A 26357-nucleotide genomic window follows, 5' to 3' on the forward strand; every position below is an offset into this window, starting at 1 on the left:
GTCACCCAGCTGCGTCACCCAAGGACCAGGACCCGGACCGAGCTCGGTGCCCGGAATATCGTTCGGCCGGAAGACTTGCCTACGCAGGGGTCCAGCATTCTCGGATACATCGAAAGTGGATCCAAGACAGCGGGGGGTCCACTCCACTGACGCCGCCGCAGCATCTGGTCCCGCATTTCGCAGATCGGTTTTTGCGGTTGCAAAGAAAAATTTCCTGGATCGCGCCTTTGGTCTGCCCGCGACGTTGAACTTTCAACCCGCACTAACAAACATCGTCAAGTTCAACATGGCGGCACCAAGCACTTTGCCAGCTCTGCTGGATTCTTTGACGCAGTCATTGACCACATCACTGGACGCAGCGCCCAAAACTTCGATTGCGCCTCCCGAGAACGGCATTTCTCTACTCGACACCAAGAACGAACTTTTACTCTCTTACCTGCAAAACCTCGTCTTCTTGATTCTTCTGAAGTTGCGCAACGCCAAGAAGCAGTCCAACGACGATGAAGGCGCCAGCGAAACCACAGAGGCTGTCGTCAAGAAGCTCGTAGAGCTGAGACTCTACCTCGAGAAGGGTGTCCGCCCTCTCGAGGACAAGTTGCGGTACCAGATTGAGAAGATTCTTCGTGCCGCCGACGATGCCGAACGCAACGCCCAGGCAGTCAAGGCAGCCAAGGGTGCAGGCTCTGACGAATCTGGATCCGACGACGAGTCCGGCAGCGACGAGGACGAAGACGAGGAGGAAGAGCTCAAGGCAGCCCACCTTCAAGCCCGACCAGATGCCTTTGTACGACCAGCTGCCGCATCTGCCGCAGTTGCCGCAGCTCAAAAGGACGGCGTTTACAAACCGCCGAGAATCGCACCTACAGTTATGCCCTCCGAGCGCCGCGAGAAGACCGACCGCCGGCCACTCAAGTCTGCCACCATGGACGAGTTCATCGAGCACGAGATGTCGACTGCACCCATCGCGGAGCCCAGTATCGGTACAACCATTGTCAACGGTGGTCGCAGGATGAAGACTGCCGCAGACCGCAAGACGGAAGACGAGCGGCGCGAATACGAAGAAACCAACTTTGTCCGTCTCCCCACACAGAGCAAGAAGGCCAAGGCACAGGAGGCCGCCAAGACTGGCCGCAGCAGCCGCATGCAATTTGGCGGAGAGGAGTGGAGAGATTTGGGCGAAGGCGTCGACCGCATCAACAGACTCACCTCGCGCAAGAGTGGCGGAGGCACCCGCGATCTGCTCGACAAGAGCCGGAAGCGTGGCAGAGAGACAACCGACGGACCCCGGGGCAGTGGCCAGATGGAGATGGGCGAGAGATTCCAGAAGAAGGCCAAGATGTTGGAGGCGGGCAGACGCGACAGAGGCAAGCGATAGACGGTGATGCAGATACCCCCAAAATAGACGGAAGCGCCAGCCCTAAGAGCGCAACGATGTGCCGAGGTTTTCAAGAGCCAGGTCCGGTTCAATTAACTATAGATCTACACCGCATTGCCATGATTTGTTTACTGTGACAACGTTGTGCGGGATGGTTGGGATGGATGGTGCGTGCCTATGGTTGGGTCTCCCAACTACACTCACTACCTAGGTAGTGACAAGAATCCAGCATGAGCATGATGCGCGCGCTAGGTAGCAAAGGCGGGAGCGGCATGCACGGCATCCAATCCGATCGGCCGGGAACCGCCCCACGAATTGCCGGTGGAAAATTCCCTCTTTGACTCTAGACCGCTCAAGCAGCTGAAGCAGCGGGCCATTAGCTTCCTGGACTAGGTATGCATCAAAGCCCTGCCACAACTGCCACTTCGGCCTTGGTTTTTGATCGAATGGCCTTTCCAGAATGACCTAGCGATGACACCAATTGGGCATTAGGCACCTTTCTGTTTACTACATAGTACCTATGCTGCTGTACGCAGCTTCGCGACGGCTGGATCAGATAACGGCCCAAGCCACAAAGCAAAGGTATCCAATTCGCGCCCATGTTGGGCTGACGAGACGTGGCTCAACCCTCGTCTTCACATGCTTCAATGCGGTTGTTTCAACGGGTTCCCTAGCGTTCCTGGTGACGTCAACCGTATACAATCGGGTGGGCCTGTTCGCCGGGCGTCTCAAGTCTCACCTCACCTTGCCAGCAAGCAGCGCCAGGGGTGAAGCACGAAGCTCACATGCCAGTCGAGCTGCCCAGAGCTCCTCGAGCTCCCTAGGCTCGCGCGCTGACAGGAGTGTTTCCCGTTGTGCATTTTTCATGCGATGTTCGGTAGGGTTTAATACAGCTTCGTGTCCTCTCCCTTTCTTCGCGTCGTAAGCTTTCCTTCTTCTCCAAACCCCATCGCAAAGCCGCCCGACTGCTGTGCATTTCCCAACCCTTCTCCAATCCAACTTAGGCCTGCGCGGCCTGCTCGCCACAATGCCGTCCGAATCTCGCATCGAGAATCCCTTCTTCCACCCCTTCCTCTTCATCTTCCAGATCTGGCAATGGTTCGCTGATAAGATCTTTTCGCCCACGCCTCCGGAGCCGAGCACTCGCTTGAGCCGACCCAAAATCGCCGTCATCGGCGCTGGTATCACTGGTGTTACTTCTGCTGCCCACTGCATCGGTCATGGCTTCGACGTCGTCATCTTCGAGGCCGGCAGCCGCGAGAACCTGGGCGGCATCTGGAGCGTAAGAACCCCTTGGAAGGATCCTGCATGAGGTGTTGTTGACAACAGTGAGTGCAGAAAGTCAACAACTCGTCAAGTCTGCAAATCCATTCAATGATGTTCCGATTCCATCCCTCAGTCAAGTGGGAGCGCGGATACCCGGACAGACAACAGATTCTTAGCCAAGTGAAGCAGCTGTGGCACAAGTACGGCTTGGAAACCCGGACCAAGTTCAACACCCCGGTCGAAAAGGTCTACCAGGATGAAAAGGGCAGATGGGTCATCAACAACACCGCCAATGGTCACTTTGAAGGTATCATCGCCGCTGTTGGGACCTGCGGTGAACCCAAGATGCCCCAACTCCCGGGTATCGAGAACTTCAAGGGCCATGTGTACCACTCCAGCCAGCTTACCGGGTAGGGCCTCATTGGGAGTGCTGACGCAACGCAATGACGCTAACGGCTCTATAGAAAGAACGCCAAAGGCAAGAAGATGGTCGTCATCGGCGGCGGCGCCAGTGCGGTCGAGGCCTTGGAGTTCGCCGTGGATGAGGAGGCCGAGAAGACGTACATCCTATCTCGCAGCGACAAGTGGATCATTCCCCGCAACCCGATCGTGAACATGCTCCTCGCCATGAACATTCTGGGCCAGGAAACCCGCCTTTCGTGGATTCCCGAGACTCTGCTGCGAAAGCTCTTCTACCGAGATCTGCAGGAGATTGCGCCCCATAACAAGGGCATCTATATGGACACTCCGATGGTCAACAGCCAAGTCATGGACACTATTCGATCTGGTCATGCCGAGTGGATTCGCTGCGACATTGAAGGCTTCACTGCAGAGGGTGTCATTGTCAACAGACGCGCTCAAGGTGTTCCCAAGGGTGGCCCCGGCAGAAGACAGGTCGTCCCTGCAGATATCGTCGTCATGGCCACTGGCTACAAGCGCCCCTCGCTGGACTTCCTTCCTGACGACTGCTTCGACGAGCCGTATGCGCCCCCCAACTGGTACATCCAGACTTTCCCACCGACCCATCCCTCCATCTCCGCTATCAACTGGTAAGCCTCTCTCTGTTTCACAGGAAGAATCATCAACACTAACATAACACAGCACGTACGTTGCTGCCATCGGCACCGTCGGTAACTGGCATATCGGTATCTACACCAGGATTCTCCTCATGTTCCTCATTGATCCGATGACAAGACCGCACCCGTTCTGGATGAAGGCCTGGATTGAGATGACCAAGCTCCTCAAGTCCGCCTCTCCTACCGGTGCCTTTGACTTCTTCACTTACCTCGAGCTTCTCTGGTGGTTCGCCTTCAGCGTCACCTTCAACCCGTTCCGATGGAAGTGGGCCTTCTTTGTCTTCTTCGGCCTCGGCTTCATGCTGCCCAAGCGAGTCGTCGAGGTCGAGAGCCGTATCCGCAACGGAATGGGCTTCCAGGACGAGGTCGGCCGCGATGTGGGACACAGTATTTGAGAGCTTTCAGTGTTTGTTGGATGTTTTCACGCAAAGCTTAACGACTGGCACGAGAAATGTTTCGATGGGCCGAGGTGAAATTTGTTGTATTTCAGCCGTCGTATAATGGACGCCCACGAATGCGATGTCTTGAGGCGCCTGTTACTCAAGCCGTATGTACAATAGCCACCATGACTTACCGAGACTTTGAACATGAGACATATCATGATCGATGTGGATTTCTCCTCTTGTACCTGACCGAATCCGGCCGAAAGCTACCTCAACTGCCATCCACGCCAAGCACATAAAACATCATGATCGTCAAGATCATCCCCCCTTTCTGGTCAGGCCTAGTGTGCGGCACGGCTCGGAGAAACTTAGCACTAATCAGCTGCTGACATTTCCGTCCGCTGACAGGCTAGTTGTTGATTGATGCTTTTGTTTCCAGACTTTCCCTCCCCTTGTCACGGCTCAGTCGCTAACTGCGAGGGGAGACCAACCATCCTGTCCTGTCAGAAGAACTGGTCTCACTTTATTGAAAAGATGTGCCGCCGTGCGCCTGGATGTCGGTAGAGACACGCGCCCCGAGTTCCCAAGTCGGTCTAGTGGACCACTCGGCAACGCCGGTTCAGTCGGCTCCGTGCAAGCCACAAGTCCATTTCGGGCAGCGGCACATATCAAACCTCTTTCAGCTTGCATCTAGGGATCTGCGCCCCTCGCGTCCCAACGTCGATAGTCACGGTAAATTGCTTTTCTATCATTGAGGGGGCCGTGACGACATTCCACAGACTAATATCGAACTCTCGCCGTTCCCAGGAGTCCGACATGGATCTAACCGCCAAAACAGTCGTAGCATCTACGATCTATCTGACGGCTTGAACGGTCCCGTCAACGCCTGACGCTCACTGCTACATGCGGGCACTACCAGTCAGAAAACGCATCATCGACATCAGCCAGCCACGAACGTATTGCTTTGAGATGTAGCACGTTTCGCGGCTCAAGCCCCTCATTACCACGCATTTTTGAGATTCTTCAGCTCAGAGTGCCCTCAGCCTGGTAGCGGGGTTGCCCGAATGTCGAGACATGATTAGGACTATCAGACATTCCGTTCCCCTCCTCATTACAGGCTTGTCTCTGTTGGGAACCATCTTTATGGGCGTATTCCATCCGGAACAGCTTCGTATTGGTCTGCTAGACGAAGAGTTGCTGCAGCCAAGCCGAACGTATCCATATTCACAATGCCTTGCTCGACGCGAGCATCTTCGTCAAAGTGCGAACACTTGGAGCCCGCCCAATCAGTGATAACATGCAGAAGCCTCTGTCTCAATGAGGAATCAAAGATCGTCAGCTGTGGTGAGACTCCGGGATCGCCGTCAATTCCTGAAATACGGAAAGGCTCCTTTCGAAGGTCATGATGTTTGTTTAGTTGCAGTGCAGTTTTATAAGACGGACCCTGAACCCCGAAATTCTGGGGGAAAACATCATCATCAAACTTTTGATCATGCTTGGATTTCGCAGAAACCCATTGAGTGTGTTGCCAAACCCCCCTTTCCGTTGACTTAGTTCTCTTTTGAAGAACCACAACTGAAGTTTATTCAACTCAAAACAGGCCGACGGAAGCGTACTTCGACTTCATCGTCGCTTCAGTCTTTTAGCTCAGACACTGCCGAGTCCATCGACAACGTACCTCCAGTCCCAGACACCAAGATGTCTGTCTACACACCATCCAGCCAGCCCTCACTGGCCAAGCACTCCATCAAAGAGGAGTCTGGTGCTTCCCACGTTGAGGACATCGCCAACAGCGATACCTCCAGGTCGTCCTCTATCAGCTTGGACGCCTTGACTATGGTCGCATCCAACGAAGCACACACGTCTTACAAGGTCGTGCGGGTCATTGAAACAGCCAGGCGTATCCAGAAGAAGCTTGTCCGCGAGGTCGAGGAAGTCTCCCATCAACACTTCCAGAGCATTGACCTCGAGGCCTACCTTGCCTACATCGCCGATGAGCGTCTTGTCCACATGCCCCCCAAGGGAAGCCAGTGGGATCGCGTGCTGAAATCTGCCGAGTTCTTTGGCCTTCAGCTTGACGGATACTCTCGTCATATCCAGTCTTTTATTGAAGGTTGTACCCTTGTCCGCGACACGGCGTTGGCTACCTGCTACCTGTTGCTTGAAGTACGTCCCAACTCAACTCCGTTTCTTGTTGTACTGCCCTAACGTCTCTTTAACAGCTTGGCCATGACCAAGCTCAAGCATTGGAGCCAACCTTCAATGCCCTGTACGAGCTTGGCCTCTTGCTTGGCCATGCAATCAGACTCAACGGAATGTTCACTGCGAGTGACGCCATCCGTTATGAGCTGAGCCGTATTTTTGACAGCGTAATCCGTCTCGTCGGAGACGTTGCTATTTATTACCGAACCCGTATCAACAGCATCTACAGCGGATCTGTGACGATTGACTTCGATGCCGAGTTCGGATCGCAGATCACTAGGATCTGGGCCCAGAGGGAGCACCTCTTCAACCATATGTGGCAACACAAACTTGGCAGCAAAAGCCGTCGTATGGACATTACCACCCTCCGTCGACACCTGCTTCCCACCAGGGAGTCGGCAAAGTCGTTTGTCTATGGCCGTGTCGCGGATCGCAAGTTGCGGGTCGATGGCACATGCGAATGGCTCTCCCATGACCTACACGACTTCCTGAGCAGTGACAACGATATATTCACTGTCACCGGAAGCGAGGGTTGTGGTAAGAGCATGCTTGCTGCGTGGGTGAGAGAGAGGCTGGAACGCCCTATCAACCGGACTCAGTATGAGACTATTTCGTATACGTTCTGTGAGTACAAAGACGAGAGGTCATTAGGATGACCAACCTGGCTAATGTTCCACTCTTAGCAACCGATGTACCTTCGGAGTCTACGCCAATTACTTTTCTCAAGAGTCTTCTGTCTCAACTTCTTGAGATAAACGTCGGAGATATCGCTCTATTTGAGAAACTCGAATTCATCTTTGAGCACGTTTCTCCGCATCATAACAGCGCAAAGCTGGAGTCAGAGCTCTGGGAGGCTCTTGATTCGAGCTTAACCTCCATCAGCAACAAGAACGTCCACATGGCTCTTGTCATTGACGGCCTAGATGAGGTCATGGGCGGTGCATCCAAGGCAGAAGAGCTCCACAAGCGCCTCCACACCAGCATCGGCAAGCTCCCAAGAATCCAGGCCGTTACTCTCTCGCGCCCAATTTCCCACCTGGGTGGCAGCCGCTGCAAGCACTTGGTCATCACGCCCGAACACGTCCGTAATGACATTGAGCTATACCTCGCCAACAAGCTCAGCCAGAATTGCTGCTTCAAGGCACAAAATGCGGATGCCCAACGAGCTCTGGTGAACCAGATCGCTGACCAAGCCAAGGGCTCGTTTCTGTTCGCCTACCTTTCTAGACGGCTTTTCGTATCAGTCTCAGACTTTGGTGCTTTCAGGAGCATAATCTCAAACTGCAAATCCGACATCAAGGCCGTCATCGGGGAGCTCATGAAAAAGGTCAACCTCAAGGAGGAGTACGGGGAAAGCAAGACCTATAACCTCCTCACCTTCATGGTCACTGCCGAACGCCCACTCACAATTGGTGAGATGACTGATCTCCTCGGTGTATCCTTATCGACTCGCACCGTCTCCTCTGGCGCTGATGTGATGGGCCCTGTTCGCAACACCCAGGGCCTTGTTGTCGTCCGCCGTGGAACGCTCCGCTTCAAGCACTCTGCCATCAGGAAGTACATTCAGAATCTCTGTGGCTCAACACTTATGTCTATCCACGACTCCCACCGCCACCTTACCATGGCCCTCCTCCTCTTTGCCAAGAAAAGGTTCACTTACACTTGTGAACCATCGCTGGAACTGATCGCCGATGATGTCTTCCAAGAATGCTTCCAGGCCAACCACATCGTCAGCTACATGATGCTCCACTGGATTTCCCACTTCCGCTCATCATCTCTGTGCGGTCAAAGCGGCACGATTACCCTGACCTCCGAATTCAAGGAGGTTTTCCCTGACTCAACCTTTTTCGCCATGCTGGAGTGGCACTACTGGCAAACTCAGTATGACATCAAGGAGACTATCGAGATGCACAATCTGAGTCTCCGCATTCGGTGCACAACCTTTGGCGAGAAGAATCGGTCTTACCTCCAGAGCCTTATCACTTTGGGAAGCCTCCACCGACGTGAATCTGAGTTGTCGATCGCTTCCGAGTTTTTCTACAAGGCCTCACACCTCGGTCAGACTATCCTTTACAAGTTTAGCCCGCTCGTGGTTTCTTGTACCAAATTGTTCCTTACGTGCACTGAGACTCTTACATTCACCAAGCGGACAACGACGGTCACCCATCGCGAAGAGATGATCAGGTTTATGATTGATATCTCCAAGAATAAGCAGGGTGGTAGCAGCGATGCTGTTATCAAATGGTACGAGGCTCTCGCCAAACTCTACGTCGAGATCAAGGAAGAAGAAACTGCGATGACCATCTACAAGGAACTTCACATTATTGTCACTGGTCGATTCGGTAAGGGTTCCAAGAATGAGGGCAGAATTGCCGAAGCACTCTCAGGCATGACGGTTGTCCTGAAGGCGGGCGACAAGAAGGGCGCTGAGATCGATCATTGGCGATACCTTCTTTTTGAGACTGCTGAGGAGCTGTCGTTCACCGACACCCGTCGCATCAAGATCATAATCAGCCTTGCCCGTGACTACGAGGCCAAGGGGCATTTTATCCAGGCCGAGCGACTTTACGTCAGTCTCTGGCGGGGCGTCCTCGAGGCTTGCCGTACAAAGGCTACGACTGAGCTTCACATTGAGAAGATCAACATCGCCATTGAGTACATCCATTTCCTCAAGCGCATCAAGCGCAATGAAGAGGCGTGTAACATCATGATCTGTGTTTGGGCCGAGTACGAGAACCAGAGTTTCGAGTCCGAAACGATCATGATCCGTCTCAAGGAGCTCGGTGTTCTCGCCAAGTCCTTCGGAATCCTCAGCGTGTCCATGAACATCCTCAAGAAGGTTTGGGGCTGGTTCAAGGAGAGAAAGACGACTGAGAGCGAGGAGGCCATATCTACCACTACCATCATTACAGAGGTCGTCGAAGAAATAACCGAGACCGTGATCGAGACCAAAACATCCGTCACTATGGTCGAGACTGTCACCCGCGAGATTTGGGAGACCAACTACCAGCGCTGTCGCAAGGGCAAGGCTGACAGGCAGTTCTTCAAGTCCTGCTTGAACATGGTCAATCTCTACCTCAAAATCGAGAACTGGGCCGAGGCTGAGGTTGTGATCCGCAAAACCCTCGAGATAACCTGGAAGAATGTATTGTCAGTCGACTCCAAGCTGACACTTGAGGGCGAATTCATCTCTGAGCGCATCTTGGTCGCGCAGCGACTTGCCTTGTGCTACCACCGCCAGAGGCAGTTTGAAAGGGCAGACGAGATGTATATCCGCATCTACAACGCCTGCTTCTCAACCTTCAAAGCCGAGAATGTCTTAGTTCTCGAGTCTGCCGAGGCTCTCGTTCAGTTTTACGAGGACTTTCATCGCCACGAGAAGGTCATAGACATCTACACGAAGCTTCTGCAGCACTACCGTAAGCACCTAAGCGCCGGTCACAGCATGACCGTCCAGGTCCTATATAAGCTTGCCGCTGTCTACCATAAGCTCGGCCGCAAGGAGGCTTACGACTACTACGCGGAGATTGTCACCATCTTCTCAAAAGACGGCTGCTGCCACGGCAGTGCGCTCGATGCGGCCATTATTATTCTCAACCATTACCATTCTGAGAAGCGCTGGGCTGAGCTGCAGAAGATCTGCGTGACTCTGTGGACGACCTTCGTCCATCACAACCACGAGATCAAGTTCACTCAAGAGATTGTGGAGCTCATCTACGAGAGATACCGCTACGTCCTGGAAATCCACGCCAAGGCCGAGTTTTCCGTCCGCTACAAGCTCACGATTGAGTATCGCGAGACCGCGACCAAGATCTTTGGTGCCTCTGCTGCCATTGTGATCAAGGCTCTGATCGCCCAGGCTGAACTGTGCGAAGCCTCCACTGAGCACTACCATGAGTCCATCACCATTTACGAGGAGATCATCAAGAAATCGACGACTGCAAACATAGTGACAGAAACCACTGTCAAATCGATTAAGAAGCGCTTGTCCAAGCTGTACGTGACAGTCATCACCAACAATAAGTCAACAACCACCACCACCATCGAGCGCGCAATTGGCGTCAGTCTGGAGATCTACGGGCAGCTCAAGATCGAGTTTGGCTGGTGGCACGAGAAGACACTTTCCAAGCTGAAGGAAGTCGTCTTGATGTATAAGAAGATTGGCAGCAAAGAGGCACACTCTTCCATTACCCAGCTACTCCAAGTCTCCATCATTGAGATCATCACCACCGTCAAGATCTCTGTGAACCTACACTCTGCCGCCAAGACTTTGGCCTCCATCTACATCTCTGCTGGCATGGTGCACCATGGTCAAGATCTCCTCCGTCAGCTTCGATACTTGCTTCTCTTCCCTGGCTTCGAAGGTGGAGAGAAAGACATCAACATCAAGATCTCTGGCCAGTCCAGCAAGATTTACCTGGTGTTCCTGATTTCCTTCGAGCAGGCTTTGAACGGCGAATCGAAGACAACGTACAGCTTTTCCGAGCTCATGGCGGATGTGCTCCTAGAGACGGTCCTCTACGAGCAGTACATGTCTGTCATGTCCAAATTCACGGACTCTACCAGTATCGAGACCGTCATCGAGCCTGCTGCCCGCCTTCGCTTCGTCTGGGAGTCGCGTAGCCGTAAGGGTTTCGTGTCTGTGCTAGACAAGAAGCTGTTCTCCCTGTTTACCTCGCGGTATGGCAAGTTCCTGGGTAGCCAGGACACCAATGTCACCTTCAGCTTCTATGAAGCGTTGCTTACCGAGATTGGCGGCGGGATCGCGGCCGACAGAGGTACCATCGACCTTGGTCTCATGTCTTGCAAGGCTGCCTACACGTCCGTCAGAACCCTTATGGTCAAGGAGAATAACTTTCCGAAGGCCAACAACGTAGCGAGGTGCGCATTCGACTTTGCGAACTCCCAACGATTTTACCATCAGCGCAACTGCCACGCTTGGGGTTTCCGCTTGGCGGAAGCTCTGGCAGGCATCAACGTGGACAACTGGAGAACTGCCGACGTGAAACAAAAGGAATCTTTGCTCGCAACCAGCCGGCATGTCATGCAACACGTGTTGGCTTGCCTCAAGGAAGATAAGATTGAGTTAACAAGTCTTCGGTTCGAGGATATTTCTAGCTTGGTGCACCTTCTTGGCGAGCAAAAGAACTGGAACGACCTCGAGGTAAGTTCCCACCAAAACTTTGAGTTTATGATTAACTTTTACTAAAACCGGTTATAACAGACTGTTCTCACCTCTTTATGGCGATCCAGAGAAGTCCAGCGCAACTGTGGCGTCTGGACACCCGACGTCGTTCTTACGATCGGTTCCCTCTTGGTCAACGCCCATGAGCATGCCGATCACCTGGACCAAGCCATCAATCTGTGCGAGACTATTTACTATAACGTTCGACAATCCCGCGGTGGTCTGGACCACTCTGCCCTCTACTTCTCCAACCGCCTTACTTACCTTCTTCGCCACGCCAACCGCCTCCGAGACGCGGGACGTGTCCACCTAGATGTTGCGTGCGACCTCGACGAGCATCTCACAGCTACACGCGGTGCAGACAAGGATGATCGTCTCCGTGCAGCGGCTGATATCCACCTTGACGGCATGCGACGGTGTGGCTGGGCCACTCGTGGTGATGGCATGAAGAACACAAGGGAGATCCTTGACCGACTAAGAGGGTACGGCAAGCTGAATGTGCCCCCTGTCGAGGAGTGGTCCGCAGCGGATGAGAAGAAGGAGATCAGCCGTGTGTGGCCGGAAGAGATCAAATGGGATCTTGGAAAGCCAGAGGTGCAGGTGGCGGCGCCGAAGAAGAGGGACTTGCTCTCTCCTGCCAAGGAGAGATGGAGTCGCTTGGGCTTCAAGCAGCTCGGGTTTGAAGCCGTCTACTAATCATCAAATCAGCAGGCGAATCAATGACTGAGGTCAATCAAGTATGAGAAAGAGTCTGAAAATGGTCGTCCGTGATGGCGCTTAAGTCAGGATTGTGAATGGAACTATTGGGACGGTGATAAGTTCTACATTTGGACTATCACTGGGTCAGATTGCATTTCATTGAGTCTTGTTTCATTTGTCAAGTTCATATAGTTATAGTAAAGAAACAAGCCCGCTGAGGGCATTAACTTGGTGTTTAAATGTAGAGTCACAGCCTGCCTATGGAAAATCCGTCTGTGTGCACAAAACTGTACTCTTCTGCTTGTTCCTAAGTTGAACCGGTTTCTTAGTCTCTATACCTAATCCAGTATCCATATTGAGGTCAGGGGTCATTCGCATCAGGAGAACCTGGACCGTGCCAGTGTCCTGGAGGATTACCATGCTCGTATGCCTTGCGGACACACCTTGCCCAGCCGCAGTCCATCATCCCTGAACCCAGGCCGCAGGGGTATCTGCTCAGTCTTTCTTTTCTGATATCGCTCTCCGCCCACAAGTTCGCATGAATAGGCAGTTCGTACATCTTCGCTGCTTGCTTTGGTGCTGCACAGCTGCAACGCAGATGAGCTCCGGGGGCCCCGCCCTGGGATCCATTTACCACCTTGCAATCCTTGCAAGATTCGGCGAGCCTGTAGCTGTTGGCAGCTTCGTATTAGCATATCCTGGCGTATGTATAGGTTTGTTGTATGATGTCAAAAGCCTTACCTTATGGACTTCTGCCAGGTTAGTGTGCCTCCTCTCGCGTCGTTGAAAGAAAGACAATTCTGTAACGGTAAGAACCTCGCCTGCCCGAAGTCTCCATCTCGTTTTTGACAACAGCTATACAGAAGCCACTCTTCACGGGCAGATGTGCTCGTGAACTTCTCTTTGACGATCCGAGTACCTTTGCAAGCTCCGCCAAAGGTATCGAGCCCAGGCTGGTCCGCCACCCCTTTTGTGGCGAACAAGCCCTTCAGATTGTTGAGGCATTCTTCACTGCCTCCGGCAAGGGCGATGCCTGAAAATAAAAGCGTAACGAGACTGCTGACATACATATTTGAGCGAGATATCGATATCCGATTCGTGTGAAATCGTTTGTGAAGATGAGAGTAGGTTGGTAGGGCGGACTGAAGCAGAGGAGCAACATATATCAGGGATCGATAGCGGACGGAAGATCTTATAGTTTGAGTTTTCACTGGTGCATATGGATTGTGGAACGATATGTTCTGGCCACTAAAGCGTCTAATCGTCCGTGGCTATTTGAAGAAGCCACCCTACTTTATACACCATGTTTACTAAACTTTCGGCCATCTCTTGGTCAATTTGTTCATTTATGGTGTCTAGAGTAGGCGATCAGATATCTACCCCATTCACATGAGCTGTCGGTCTTAGGTCAATCTGCCCCGAGGAGTTGGTAAAATTGAAGGTGATCAATACTAGTGAAAAGACAGGTGATTTAGTCACTTTTTAGCAGCCCTGCGGTTCTTAAATGGCAATGACACTAATGTATCTCATATCCTTAATCCCACGTCGAAATTACCGGCTAATTAGTTCGAAAAGCTTAATTACGATGTACACGTAACAGAAATTATGCTCCCTATCAAGCAGCGTAGACTAAGGGACAGGAGTGGCACCGTGTGGGGTGTGTCTTTGAGGTCATGCTGCTGAAATTATGTTTCCGCGGTACATGACCCTGCCGGGGATCATATACCACAATCCAGTCAGGTCTGGAGCGACATAGCTAAGAGGAATATTTGCATAGGCTCAAATGCTTGCTTCTTTTCACGTCATATTTATAATGGTATGTTTGTCTATATTTTAAAGCGGTCACAGAAACAGTCTATGTCCTTGGTGACTACTAAAGCTGCTCTGGGACGTCTTACAGATCTCATCCATGCGGGATCCTCCGTTAAGTCTAGCCATGACTAGATACACAATCCGGATGGCCCGACCTGCTTCATCCCAAATCTCTCGGTCCAAGGCAACGAAGATCTGTGAGTTCCCCTTAGAGCCCATAGCTGTATGAAAGCTACAGTCCGGTCCCACTCTTTTGCCGTCCATGTGACTATAAAACTCTTGACGCCACGCTTCAACATCGTGCCCCGCGTACCTTTCATTCAGCGCTTCACAGTTCCACTTGGGTACACTTTCAGTTTGACTGACAGAGAGCAAAACCAAAAATCTCTCATCTAGATAGTTGATTCTCAGTATGAGTCCCCCGAAACTATGTTTTAGTGCAGATCGAAAACCGACGGCACAGTAGACAGGCCGTGAGATATGCGAAGACGGTGTCTGCATATATTGGGGCACCAAACAGTCCACTGAAGTGACTATCTGGCGGTTGATGTTTGTTGAAAACGAGTCATCAATTAGGTTTATATAAAACCCGTACTGGAAGCGGTGATGATAGGGCAAGGGCATGAGACCAGCCGCATTTCGAGTAACCTTGGAAAGAAAATAAATTTCCTTGACCTCACAAACCATCAGACTATGAACGGGAAACGGACGACCGGGGAACGGGCATCGTCGATGAATGTAGTCCTCTTCCATAAGCGGCAGACACATCATCCGCCTCTGTTCTGGGTCCGCATCCTCTGTGCTGATGACCGAAAGCATAGCGCAGAGGCATTTAATCGCGGCAATGACTGGGAGTTTGATGCGCATGCCAACATTGGTAACTTCGTAAGCTGTGCTTGCCAAGCTCCTGTGAGTAGCCACAAAAGCACTTGATTCTGAAAAGACGGAGGGTGACGGAGCTAGGACGCTCTGCCACTGGTCGGGAATCTTGTCGGAGTCCCAGGTCCAGCAGAATATCGTTTGGTCGTCGATTGCTTTGACAATCTCTTCTTGGAGTCGCAAGAAGGCCTTTGAGCCCTCGCCGTATATCAATGGCATGTTGATATCAAATATACCTAGGAGACAGTAGGCTATGTCCTCATGCCGTGTTGTCTGGCGTTTCGAGGCCCAGCTTATCCCAGCAGCAGTACTTGCGGACCATATTTCTTGGTTGTCGGCTAGGTAAGTCACCTCGATGCCAGTGATGTTAGATATGGGGAATCTCAGCTCAGTCTTGGTGCCGATTTCGATCCATTCTTTGGAACAGAAGAAGACTTTCCGAGGTGCAAGAAGTTATTGTAGCGTCCATCCCCGAGTGAACCAGCGACTGTTCCGGAACTGGAAGCTCTTATGTGCGTGGATCTGATCAGTCAAGTTACCCTCCCATTCGACGTCAGCGAGGTAGGTGATGCAAACGGCCGCGCGCTCATACCATGCGAACATGGACTTGATGGCTTCCGAGAGCTCTGCACTGCTAGTCTTATCGATGCAGTTGGTATCGACCCAGAGGTACTCCAATCCGTCATCTCGCGCCTTACTGCAGGCATTGATGATCTTCAGGTAGCCGGATTTCTCCCGCACCCCAGGACAAGTGTCGCTGGCGATCCACTCCTGGAGGCTGACTTCATTGTTTTCCTCCCAAGCATGAGAGAGAACTGCATACTGCGGTGTTTTTTCGGCACTGAAGGTCTCAATGACAAGACTGTTTGTGTTGATGAGGCGCATTTCGACATTGTGCGACCAGGAAGAGGTGAACCTACGCTGACACTGGCTTGAAATTACTCCACACTGTGATACCGTGTGAGAAGCAGTAGGCAAGAATAAGGCTTAGCCATTAAAAATACGGTCCAAAAAGAATACTCGTCCGGCTGACACTGTATGGGTCCAACTTGATTGCTCTAACTTCACCGACTCATCTTTATTAATCAGCCAATGACCAGAAGTTATCCCTTAGAAACATCATTCTTCGTCTTGTTAGATCACATAAAGATATCAATTTCGCAATTTCTATCAACTGTACACAACAATGGTATCATCAAATTCAAACACACAATCCCCCATGAACCCTAACGCCTTTTTAAATGTGCTTCCTACCATCATCAATGCCCTTCGAAGAACCAGTTACAGCCTCCTCATCAAAGTCCTGACTGTCCGCGTTGTATGCAACACGAATATCATCGATCTCCTCTCCAACCTCCATCCACCTATCGCTGCAGGCAGGAATCGGCGATACTTTGCACAGACCCCAGTACACACTACTCGAAACAATGAAGCCTGCGAAGAAATTGAGGTTGTAAATGTAAGTGGCACCCACGGGCACATCTCGACCAATTGCACCGGCGAATCCAACGACATTGATTAAGATTCCAGCGATGTATGCAGCATAACCGCGCCAGTGGAATCCGTAGGTGAAGTAGTACGGTCCGGCCTTGCGCGCGTCGTATAGCTCCTTGATCTCCAGGTATCCCTTGCGGACAAGGTAATAATCGGAGCACATGACGCCGGCAATCGAGCTGAGGAAGACACTATACGACGACAAGTACGTAGTGAACTGGTTGGAGGAGGTAAGCAGCGTGTACGGGCACATAGCCAGACCGACAGCAGCACAGATGTATCCACCACGGCGAATGCTGAGCCATCGGGGAAGCAGAGCCGTCATATCGGTACCGGCAGAGACCGAGTTGGCGGCAATATTGGTACCGAGTTGAGCCAAGGCGAAGGACGCAGCAATCACGAAAACTCCGAACCGCTGGGCTGAGCCGCCGTCGTCGATGAACCTTTCAAGAAGGTCGAGCGGATCCCAAATTTCTTCGCCGTAGATGACCGTGGAGGATGACGAGACCATGATGCCGATGAACGAGGTGAAGGCGAAGCCGATGGGAATTGTGAAAAGCTGGGACCACAGCGCGTCGCGAGGCTTTGTGGCGAAACGGGAGAAATCGGGATCGTTGACGATGAGCGTCGCAAAGTTGGCGATGGAGGACATAACACCCTTGATAAACTCCCAGGCAAGCTCGCTACCCTGCGCCTTTGCGGGTTGGCGGACAATTGGGCCGACACCGCCGGCGCGAACAACGGCCCAGATCAAAAAGGCAATTCCGGCGCAAGGAACGACATAGGACTTGACCGTGAACAGGTGACGAATCTTATGGACGGGGAACCAGATGGCGGGCAGAGAGCAGAGCCAGAAAATGAAGAAAGAGACCCAGTCCGCTGTGGTCGTGCCCGATGATTCAGGGAAAGTATTGGGGATCTCGTTGCGGTCCTAGGGAATGGTTAGGATACGACTCCAGGCTTAAGTATGGGATCGGCTGTTGCTACTCACCCATGACTTCCAGATCGAACGGATCATAAGATAGACGCAGTGACCTCCAATGTAAGCCTGCACACCATACCAGATACAAGCTGGATGAAGTCAGTAAGCGCTCTGAAAGGTAGAGATATCGTGAAGCTTACCCATGGCCGCACGGTTGAAAACAGGCCACAGACTGCCCCAGATTCCGAAGGAGGATCTGTTGACGACGGGGAAACCGATGTGGTACTGAGCGCCAATACGACCGGTCAAGCAAATGAAGCAACCGGCAATAGCATAGCCTATCCAGACGCAGAGCCACGACTGCCACCATGAAAGACCGTTTACGATCATGGAAGATGAAATCATCCACGTGTTGACGTTGAAAGAATCGGCGACCCAGAAGGCTGCAAAGTTCCAGGGACCCCATTGGCGTCTCTCGGGCTCAACACTGTTCAATTGTCAGCAACGAATCTATCACAAGCTACACAAGCGGAGGCTACACAAGCGGCGCTTCATGTCGGACTTACGGTTTCAGGTCATAGTTCGTCAGCTACAAAACGCAACTGTCAGCCTCGGTTCGGATGCCCGCATGTTCCCAGAGCTGGCAGGTCATACCATTAATTGCGCGCTAGTCAGCCCGGGTTCCGACGTGACGGCGAGCTTGTCAGCCCAATATCTCCATTTCGAGCTGTGGACCTTCTCCGGCCGGGCGGTCGTTGTCGCAGTATCCATGTCTATCGCAGCGATCGAGGCAAGACGCAAGAAGACGGAGGAGATGCGTGCAGGTGTCTTGTTTCAGTCGGGGAATATCGATTTAAGGCGCAAGTCTAAAAGGATGAAACCGTTTAAAGATCAAAAAAGAGATGGTCAGACATTACAATGACGCTATGCACGTGAAGGGATGGCCGAGGACTGGGAAAATGGGTTGCAGGGTGACACGGGTCGTGATCTGCACGGATTGCAGCCCAAACAGTGGCGATTCCAAGGCAGTCAGTTGAGGGGAAAGCTCCAGCTGGTCTCACAACGGGGAAATGGAATCAAAACGCCGGAGGGCATCGTCTGATATTTATCACTGACTGGGCCGATGTCGCGCCTGATATGTAGAGGCTGATAGAGAAGCATTGAACCTCATGAGCTACGAAAACTAGTCGGCCGTGGCGCGTGTCAATCGGCATCGACTGATGGACCCGGAAATCTCAGTGACGCTACCCCCACATTGACAAGCTGTTCAGTCTCGTCTGCATCTTTTTCCCGCCATTAAAGAGGAGACCGGGAAAGGCAATGGACGTGGGGACACCCAAGAGATGCGGACAAGACAAGCCACGAACCGCTTTCAGGCAAGGGTAGTGCGGTCTCGCCGCGATTGCAGCAAATCGAAAGGCCTCGAGGTCGACAACGACGTCAAATCTGATCGAGTAAGAGGACAAGCACTGTAAATCTCTGTTCTCTAGGGACGTTTCCTGCGTTCGTTATTGGTCCGTCCCGAGGAAATGTTCTTATCAGGGGCGTTGGAGGTGGCACTAGCACCCTCAAGCATGGCGATGAGGAACGGCTCCCACTTACCTAGTAGAAGATGCGCCCATAATGCCTGTCCGGCATGGGACGGTGCGGCTGCGTATGATAAGTTAGTCTTATTTGGCAGGGGGTAGCTTATCGTTGGCTCCAAAACCCCGCATGCTTGAAAAATCCATTACTCGATCTCATCGAGTCAACTACCTACAAAATGGGGGCGAGAACACCACGACAAAAATCTGGAGGACTTCGCAAAATCTGAGCTCCGTTTGTCCATTCACCTATCTGTTCCCTTCTTTGTTATGGATCCTACACAACCTCGCGATATGGTTTCAGGACCCGACCAGCATGTCGTCAGGCTGGAGAAGAGAGACCCTCTATGGAGCTCTGTTTTGACGTCAAGATAGTTGCGTGCTTAAATCTAGAATCCCATATGACGAACATGCAAGTCTTGTCGCCTTGCAGACAGAGTCGCGAGTGTCTGGTGCAGCCTTGCTAGCTCGCGTGCTGCTATCATCCGTATCTTCGGTAACCGACATTCGGTCCCATCTACCGCCCAAAGTTTGACCCTGCAGCCACCGGTACCTCCTTGTGCGACTCGTCGCTGATAAGACGATGCCTAGAACGTCACATTAGATAAGGACCCTTGGTTCCACTTCATTTTGTGTGGCTGGGGAATCTCCCCCCATGTGATCGGCACACCAACACGTTCCACTTATCTGCAGACCACCCTCATCCCTAGCAAACGCGACTCATAACCGCCTGGGCAACGTCAAATAAGATGCCGGCCGCCCAGGGCTTTTGGTCTTGGTTAATCCAAAGGCCCGTATAGTGTTTCCCGCCCAGGTTAATGAAGCTTGATAAGAGCATGGCCGCCGGCTCATCCTCAGCCTGACAGCCTCAGAGACTGTTCTTGCTGGAAACAGCAGGAATCCACTCGATACGCAGTCTGGCTGAGTGCCTGAGAAATGTAAATTCCTTATTGAATTCAAGGTAAGATGTATCTTGAATGGCGGACAAATAAATTGTCCACCTTGAACAAGAAAAGCGCGATGGCGCATGGAAAGCTGCTCCAATTTAACAGGAATATGGATGATTCGCTTTGATATGCCTCGTAGAGAATTATGCGCCGGCGGCCAGGTGCCACCATTCAGTAAGTATTCAGGCTTGGGAATGGCCTTGTCAACTAGCATTACTCATCACCTTGTGGCTGATAAGCTGGTATTGGGGCTGATGTACGACGTGGCCGGAAATTCTTGGCTCATATTCCATGGCAGCTGAGTTGGACTGGCTGCTGAGTGGACCCACCTCAGTCCATCAACACTTCACTTTAGAGAGCACACCTAAATGTGAAGACCCAAGGCATGCATTGTCAAGCCGTACCATCATATCATATTGCCAAAAGAGACGCCTCTGGCGCCTTGAGCACTTAGTGGCTCTTACATATGCAGAGTGGGCCGTATCTTGACACTTATAGTGTTGTACTAACACAGGTATCACAGAGTTGAGCTTTTGGCAGCCGTACTGTTAGTCTTCCCAAGTGCTCTAAAACGCATGGATAGAGTAGTCAACGGAAATTCATCCAGTGCGCGCACGGAATGCCACTTATTTGGAGCGTGAGTCGTATACCAGCACATGTTTCTCCCTTGAATCCCTAAAGTCATGCTCCACTCGGCATATTCTGCCATTTGCAAGAGCCATCTGTGTGGAATCGTCCGTTGCTCTGATTTTTCCAACGTCGAATCAACCCGATTTTGAGTATATGAGACAGATTCGCAGTTGAAAGTAAGCCATCAACTATCAAACATAGACATAGGGCAGCTTGGGCAAGCGACTGCCGCCAATCCACCGTGCAGTATTTGACAAGGCAGCCAAAGGGTGGTTTGTTGAACAACGTATTTTCTCTCACTGAACGATACAATGGGTGAATCTGAAGTAAGGCTTTGCATCAGGCGTTCCAACAGAATGAATCTGCAAGTAACAAAAATCGCGTTCCCTCGTGTGGCGGCTCCCTAAAAAGCCACAACCCCAAAGGTTTCTAGCGCCTGTTGCCTACGCTAAATGCTGACCGAATGTTTCGCTATCGCTGTTGCTGCCGCACGCTCATGGGCTGCACTCCTGCGTGGCTTGCATCTGTCCACTTACAAGACGTTGTGATAAATGCACAACATAGCGGTGTCCCTTTAGAGTACTCGGTGGGACGAAAGAAGAAACCCTTTCGCATCTATAAAGGCAAGCTGAGGTCTAGATTCTTGTGCGGCCAATGAAGGCCAGCTTCGTTCTGCGTACCATTTCCTGCAGGGCTGGCGACCGAGAGGAGTGCCTGCCTCATATTGTTGGTATTCCTCCCTGCCGCCGGGCATTTCTACGCAATTGTCTCGCGTTCGCTTTTCCATGTAGCATCATCTCATCTCTTTACTGTAGTTTATATGCCCATGGCACCGATAGCGGCTCTTTAGCTGCGAATAAAACGTCAAGATGCCTTCAAATTCATATCGATGTCGACCGACCCTTTGGACAATTCTAATTACAGTATTCATTGCCGTGCAACTCGCTCTGGCGCAAGACTGCAACTACGTGGGCGGCTGGTCTCTACGATTCCCTACTTCCTCCTGTCCCCAGGATGCCCCTTTCGACTGTGGCAAGGCAGGTGGTCTACAGATGCGATGCTGTCCAACGGGATTGTCGTGTGCAGGCAATGGAAGCTATGAGGGGAACTACTGCTGCCCAGGTAAGTGGATTGTTCCACATTGTAGTTGGTTTCTGCTTTCCTTTACGAAACGAACCTGATATACGTCAAGTCGCTTACTTATTGACTGCAACAGATTCTGCAGACTCTGAAGAATGTCAAAATTTAGCGTATCAGTATCCTAAGGTAATCTGCATATCCCCCATCTGATTGACCAGCAACGAATACCGAGTTGACAACTCAGTGTCCTGACTCAACATGGAGTCTCTGGGCTGCGAATGACACCGTCGAAAACAAACCAAAAACTGGTGCTTGGTGTTGTGAACCTGGCACTAAGGGTGTCTATCGCGATAACGGAACCGCCAATTATTTTTGTACAACCACTACCATAACCACGCTCCAGCCAAGCTTCTACTGGGCTCAGGCTTTGAGCACCGCCTCGTGTTCCGCAGCAGCAACACCCATCATAGTCCCTTCAATAACAGTGTCCGCAAATTCTGCACCGCCCAGCGCGACTAGTCTTGGTATCTCGAAAGGCGGTGAATCTGCGGGTATATCGGCCGGAACTATAACTGGAGCAGTTATCGGCGGCGTAGCTGCCATTGCCCTGATATCTATGGGAGTTTTCTATCTGGTGAGAAAGAAAGGGTCAAAACTCGAGGTGACCGGGGCAGTAAGTGTGAGTGAGGGACACGGTCGAAGGATAAAGTGGGATAGGAGCGAAAGGAGGCGCGTGAGCGAACTGGAGACGGTGGAACCTCGACTAGAGCTGGACGGAACCAAGCAAACCTATGAGCTTGACGCTACGGCCGAGAATACTCAAGAAGAAAGCGTATCACCTTTGAGTACGCGGATAAGATGAAGAATAGAAGAAAGTGGCGAAAGTTCGTAAAGCCGGGCCTAGTTTAATACTATAGACGGCTATATAAGAAATATAGTAAAGGTCATGATACAGCCTTTTTGAAAATATAGCAATGTCATATGGAACCTAAGTTCGGATCATTATACACTGCCAATCTTGTTTTTTCGTGTTTTCCCGTTGTCGACTGTGTTGGTGCCCCTGTTGCATCTCTAAAGATAGTGAAGATAACTAGAATATCACTAGAGGGCTGTGGAATTGGACAAGAAGCGAGACTCGTGCTGTATAGAGGCGGTCAGGATGACGAGCTTGCTGTGAACGGTATAGCAACGAAGGTGACTGATAGACAGGTAGATGAAGCCAGATTAGACAAGAGACAGAGGCGATATCAGGGAACGGCGGATAATCCGCCTCTTAATCGAGCCTACTTTTAGGAAAGTATTTCTGATTGATACTGTTTAAGAGGGATTATGTTGATGCGCTGAAATTGGTGTTGTTAATTGTTTGGTCGATTATTAATGTTGTTCTTTGCTTAGCAGCATCCCGAATTCCAGGATAGTCTTCCTGTGAGACCAAGATGCACGAGATATCGATACTAACCTTCTGAACAGTTAGTTCTGCCTCAACTAGTAATCCACTCCGTATTCTAAAAGGCAGACTGTACGTATTCTGACCAGCAGACTTGTACGTATATTGGAGCCGTCTTCATTGAAATGTATGAGGAAAACGGGTAGTCCATAAATGAGGTAGTGCTTCGCAGTGAGTCGGTGAGTTATCTTATTAATTACCTGTCAAAAATCCAGATAATGATATTGTGACCAGAATTTTTGCATTGCAAGGGCAAGGTTAGCAATCAACCAGAAACTTAGCCTGTGTGACCTCTTGCTGACGATCCACGAGACTTTCTTATAGTTATTCAGTTCTTTGTATATCACTGCGATACTTCAAGGTCGACTTCAAATCTCATCGACAAGATCATCGGACGCGAGATGTCACTATAGAATAATTTCGACGATAGAAGTGGTTTTTTCCACAGAGGGCATGAAATAAAAGGGGCAAATGTCAATTAGGCACAACATATGTTTGTAACATAGCCAATCTTACGTAAAGAACTGCTATCATGACTACCAGATTCCAGTCAAACTTGACGGAACTAAACAATATAGCTTTCAGTGCACTTAAACCTACTGGAGGGTGACAGTGCCATCGGTGGAGTCTTCCATAAAAATGCCAGCAAAAACAAGCGCCTCTTGGATGCCTGTGGGCTGGGGAGCGTCTCCAACAGCATTCTTTTGCAGGGCGAAGTGGTATTCACCAAGGCCGGCAAGATCTTTGACTAGTTAGATTTTGCCTAGTAATGGGAGATTACGAAACCTTACCGTTCGCAACAGGCTCGGTGACCTGCTGGAGTGGCTTTTGCCCAGTGCTGTGGAACACTTGGATAGTACTGTCAATCAAGTTAGGCAAGGTCTGTCATTGAGAACACAGATAGAAACATACTTGGCATTGAAGTCCATCTTCAGCGCAAAATTCTCAAACTGTCCCTCGCCGAAGGGTGTGGAGAATATCTTCGCAGGAGCGGGTGTGGTTTTAGAGTTGCCAAAGACTGCGACCTCGTTGCCGTTGTCGGCACCAGTGCGGACGTCAAACTGATGGAAGCTGAAGTCCTTTGACTCAAGATTCACGATCTGGTAGTCGTGGGTCGCGTTGAGAGGCTTCGCGGTGTCACGCTGAACAGAGAAGTGCATGGTACGGACGCCCGTTACGGCGACGTCATTGAGCTGAGAGCGGATACTGGGCAGAAGGTCGGCGCGTCGAATGTTAGATTGGGCCTCGCCACCCTGAGGAATAAACACAGACTTGTCGTTAATGTTGATGGCGAAGGCCTTCGTGTTGGTAGTCTTGTCGAACTGGTCGGGGTTAGCATGTTTCGGATTAATGAACAGAGAAGCAATGACTTACAAGTGATGCCTCCACTTCAGGGAATGTAATAACATCGCTAAACTTGAGGCCTGGCTTCCTGTCAGAATAGCTTATCACTAAAAAGAAAAAACCCTTTTGGATGAGTATTACTTGCCATCTCCCTTGACGACGGCGCTCTTGAACACGCTAGCAAGGACATTGAAGTCCTCAGGAACAGCGCCAGCCTTGATACGGCCGTCGGGCAGAACAAGAGCCCCAGCAGTGGCATTACCAGCAGCAGCTCCACCAGCGTTGGCGGTGCCGTTGTTTCTGGTGGCACCTCCAGCCCCAGCACCGGCACCTTTGTTGTTGTTCAGCTTATTCTTGCCGGCCTTCTGACCGCCTTGGTCGCTGGCGTTGTCGGCACCTTGGGCGTTCCCAGCGTCACAACCAGCAACGTTGGCATCATTAGCATTCTCCCGACCGCCTCTGGCAATACTAACGGCGCCGTTACTGGCTGGAAGCGGGTTAGCGGCCACGGAGGCTGCCAGCAAACCAACAAGAGTGAGGAAATAGGGCTTCATTGCGGATTATGTCTAAGGGGGTCTTGTGGGGATAAAGGATATGGTGACCACAAAATTTTTGATGTTAGACAAACGAATGGATGCAGAGAATAGCAATGGCCGGCACTGCGCGAAAAGAAGGAAAGGCGCAAAGAAGAAGCGAAAAAGAGAGTCAAGACTGGGTTGTCAAGCGAGAAAGCGAGAAGCTACTTCCTCCTACCGAAAGGCTTCGATGATGATATATACTAATCAGCGTACATAGTTGCGTGCCGACTTTCGCCATCGTTCCGATGCCATCTGAAAATAGAGTTCAGAACTTCAGACCAGATGTGTCCCGTAGGCTTGAGACGACGTTTCTCTCCGTTCCTGACTCGCATAGTTTGGTCCGGTTAGCATGAATTCGCCGTACAAGCCGGTGTTTTGGGCGCGAATGCCAAATTTGGGGCCTGCATTGAGAAAACACTGACACCTGCCGGAGGTGGTAAGCGGTGTGGTTTGAGGACGAGAGTTCGGCCCAAGGAGGTCTGGGAAAAGTTTAATCATGATGTCGATGTGTCCTTGGGTGTACACTACCCTGCGTCTAACCAGCCAGTAGTTGGAACCAACGAGTGTTGAACAGGGGTATTGCTTGTCAGGGGTTGAGGGACAACAACTCGAGGCACCCAAGGGAGTTTTGGCCAAGAAGTTCGAGTTTCGTTACATGATGGCCTTCGTCTGGCAAATGTATGGGGACATGGTTCTATCAGTTCGGGTTCGGGACCTTCGGTCGATTAGTCCAGAGCTATTGTCCGCCCTACGCATATTGCTCATTTCAGACCAATGTTTGCGCATGCGATGCATCTAATCCAGTTTGCCGGGCATCCCGAGCCTCCTGCGGCGTCGTTCTTGGAACGTCGCGCAGCTTTGGACGAGCCTACTACGGTTTCGCCTAATGCATATTTCTACTGGGCTTGCGCTATGAACGAACCCTTGCTTTAGGGACAGGTATCAGATTCTGTACAGAAAATGGCGGTCGCGTGTATGGGAGGGGGGTTACAAAGTTCGGATTTTCCATGACGCAAGCCGGGCTTTTTATTTACTCTATTTGGAGGAAGAGACTTTGTTTTTCTTAAAGTTCCATCTATTTTGAGTCAAGCAGAATCTGTTGCTAATATACATAATCAAAGTGAAAGGTATTCAATTGATCCTAAAGCTACGAATTTGCCATAAGGGTGTGCCCTTAGTGTGTTTGCATGCAAGCAGATGTCCAAATTGACACGATACCATGCCATTGATGAACCAGCGCCAAGCTCGAAAAAACATTATACTACCTCAGCAGGCTTAGTTAAGTGTTTTTATATTGGCCGAGCCCTTGGGTTAAGGGAATTTCATAAGCCTGGGTTGCCTGTCGGCAGCCCCAAGCCAGCCTGTCTTGCACCGGGAAAAGGAATTGATCATGATGTCAAATACCCATAGTCGCCTTCTTGCTTGATAACGGAGCTACGCTCAACATGGTGGCCT

The 26357-nt window shown here is 51.2% G+C and overlaps 6 protein-coding genes across 6 annotated transcripts; 3 read left to right on the top strand and 3 right to left on the bottom strand.

Moving 5' to 3' along the window:
• Positions 1–286: 286 nt before the first annotated feature.
• ColSpa_05613 (uncharacterized protein) lies at positions 287–1375 on the top strand (the record flags this gene model as incomplete). The annotated part of the gene is made up of 1 exon (XM_049271825.1): positions 287–1375. One exon carries the CDS (start codon positions 287–289, stop codon positions 1373–1375), a length of 1089 nt encoding a protein of 362 aa, XP_049127782.1.
• Positions 1376–2402: 1027 nt separating this feature from the next.
• Positions 2403–4112, top strand: ColSpa_05614 (baeyer-Villiger monooxygenase; the record flags this gene model as incomplete). The annotated part of the gene is made up of 4 exons (XM_049271826.1): positions 2403–2657; positions 2714–3051; positions 3106–3690; positions 3743–4112. The coding sequence occupies 4 exons, from the start codon at positions 2403–2405 to the stop codon at positions 4110–4112; spliced, it is 1548 nt and encodes a 515-aa protein (XP_049127783.1).
• Positions 4113–5798: 1686 nt separating this feature from the next.
• Positions 5799–12183, top strand: ColSpa_05615 (uncharacterized protein; the record flags this gene model as incomplete). Its single annotated transcript, XM_049271827.1, has 4 exons — positions 5799–6266; positions 6323–6839; positions 6986–11466; positions 11527–12183. The coding sequence occupies 4 exons, from the start codon at positions 5799–5801 to the stop codon at positions 12181–12183; spliced, it is 6123 nt and encodes a 2040-aa protein (XP_049127784.1).
• A 3147-nt stretch (positions 12184–15330) lies between these two features.
• On the bottom strand, positions 15331–15762 carry ColSpa_05616 (vegetative incompatibility protein HET-E-1; the record flags this gene model as incomplete). The annotated part of the gene is made up of 1 exon (XM_049271828.1): positions 15331–15762. One exon carries the CDS (start codon positions 15760–15762, stop codon positions 15331–15333), a length of 432 nt encoding a protein of 143 aa, XP_049127785.1.
• Positions 15763–16114: 352 nt separating this feature from the next.
• Positions 16115–18064, bottom strand: ColSpa_05617 (uracil permease; the record flags this gene model as incomplete). Its single annotated transcript, XM_049271829.1, has 5 exons — positions 16115–17302; positions 17363–17442; positions 17494–17780; positions 17860–17882; positions 17948–18064. 5 exons carry the CDS (start codon positions 18062–18064, stop codon positions 16115–16117), a joined length of 1695 nt encoding a protein of 564 aa, XP_049127786.1.
• A 5512-nt stretch (positions 18065–23576) lies between these two features.
• On the bottom strand, positions 23577–24878 carry ColSpa_05618 (uncharacterized protein; the record flags this gene model as incomplete). The annotated part of the gene is made up of 5 exons (XM_049271830.1): positions 23577–23722; positions 23772–23818; positions 23893–24302; positions 24355–24412; positions 24466–24878. The coding sequence occupies 5 exons, from the start codon at positions 24876–24878 to the stop codon at positions 23577–23579; spliced, it is 1074 nt and encodes a 357-aa protein (XP_049127787.1).
• Positions 24879–26357: the final 1479 nt, after the last annotated feature.

The sequence above is a fragment of the Colletotrichum spaethianum genome (genome assembly GCF_022836535.1).
Source record: "Colletotrichum spaethianum MAFF 239500 DNA, contig12, whole genome shotgun sequence".
Classification (NCBI taxonomy): domain Eukaryota; kingdom Fungi; phylum Ascomycota; class Sordariomycetes; order Glomerellales; family Glomerellaceae; genus Colletotrichum; species Colletotrichum spaethianum.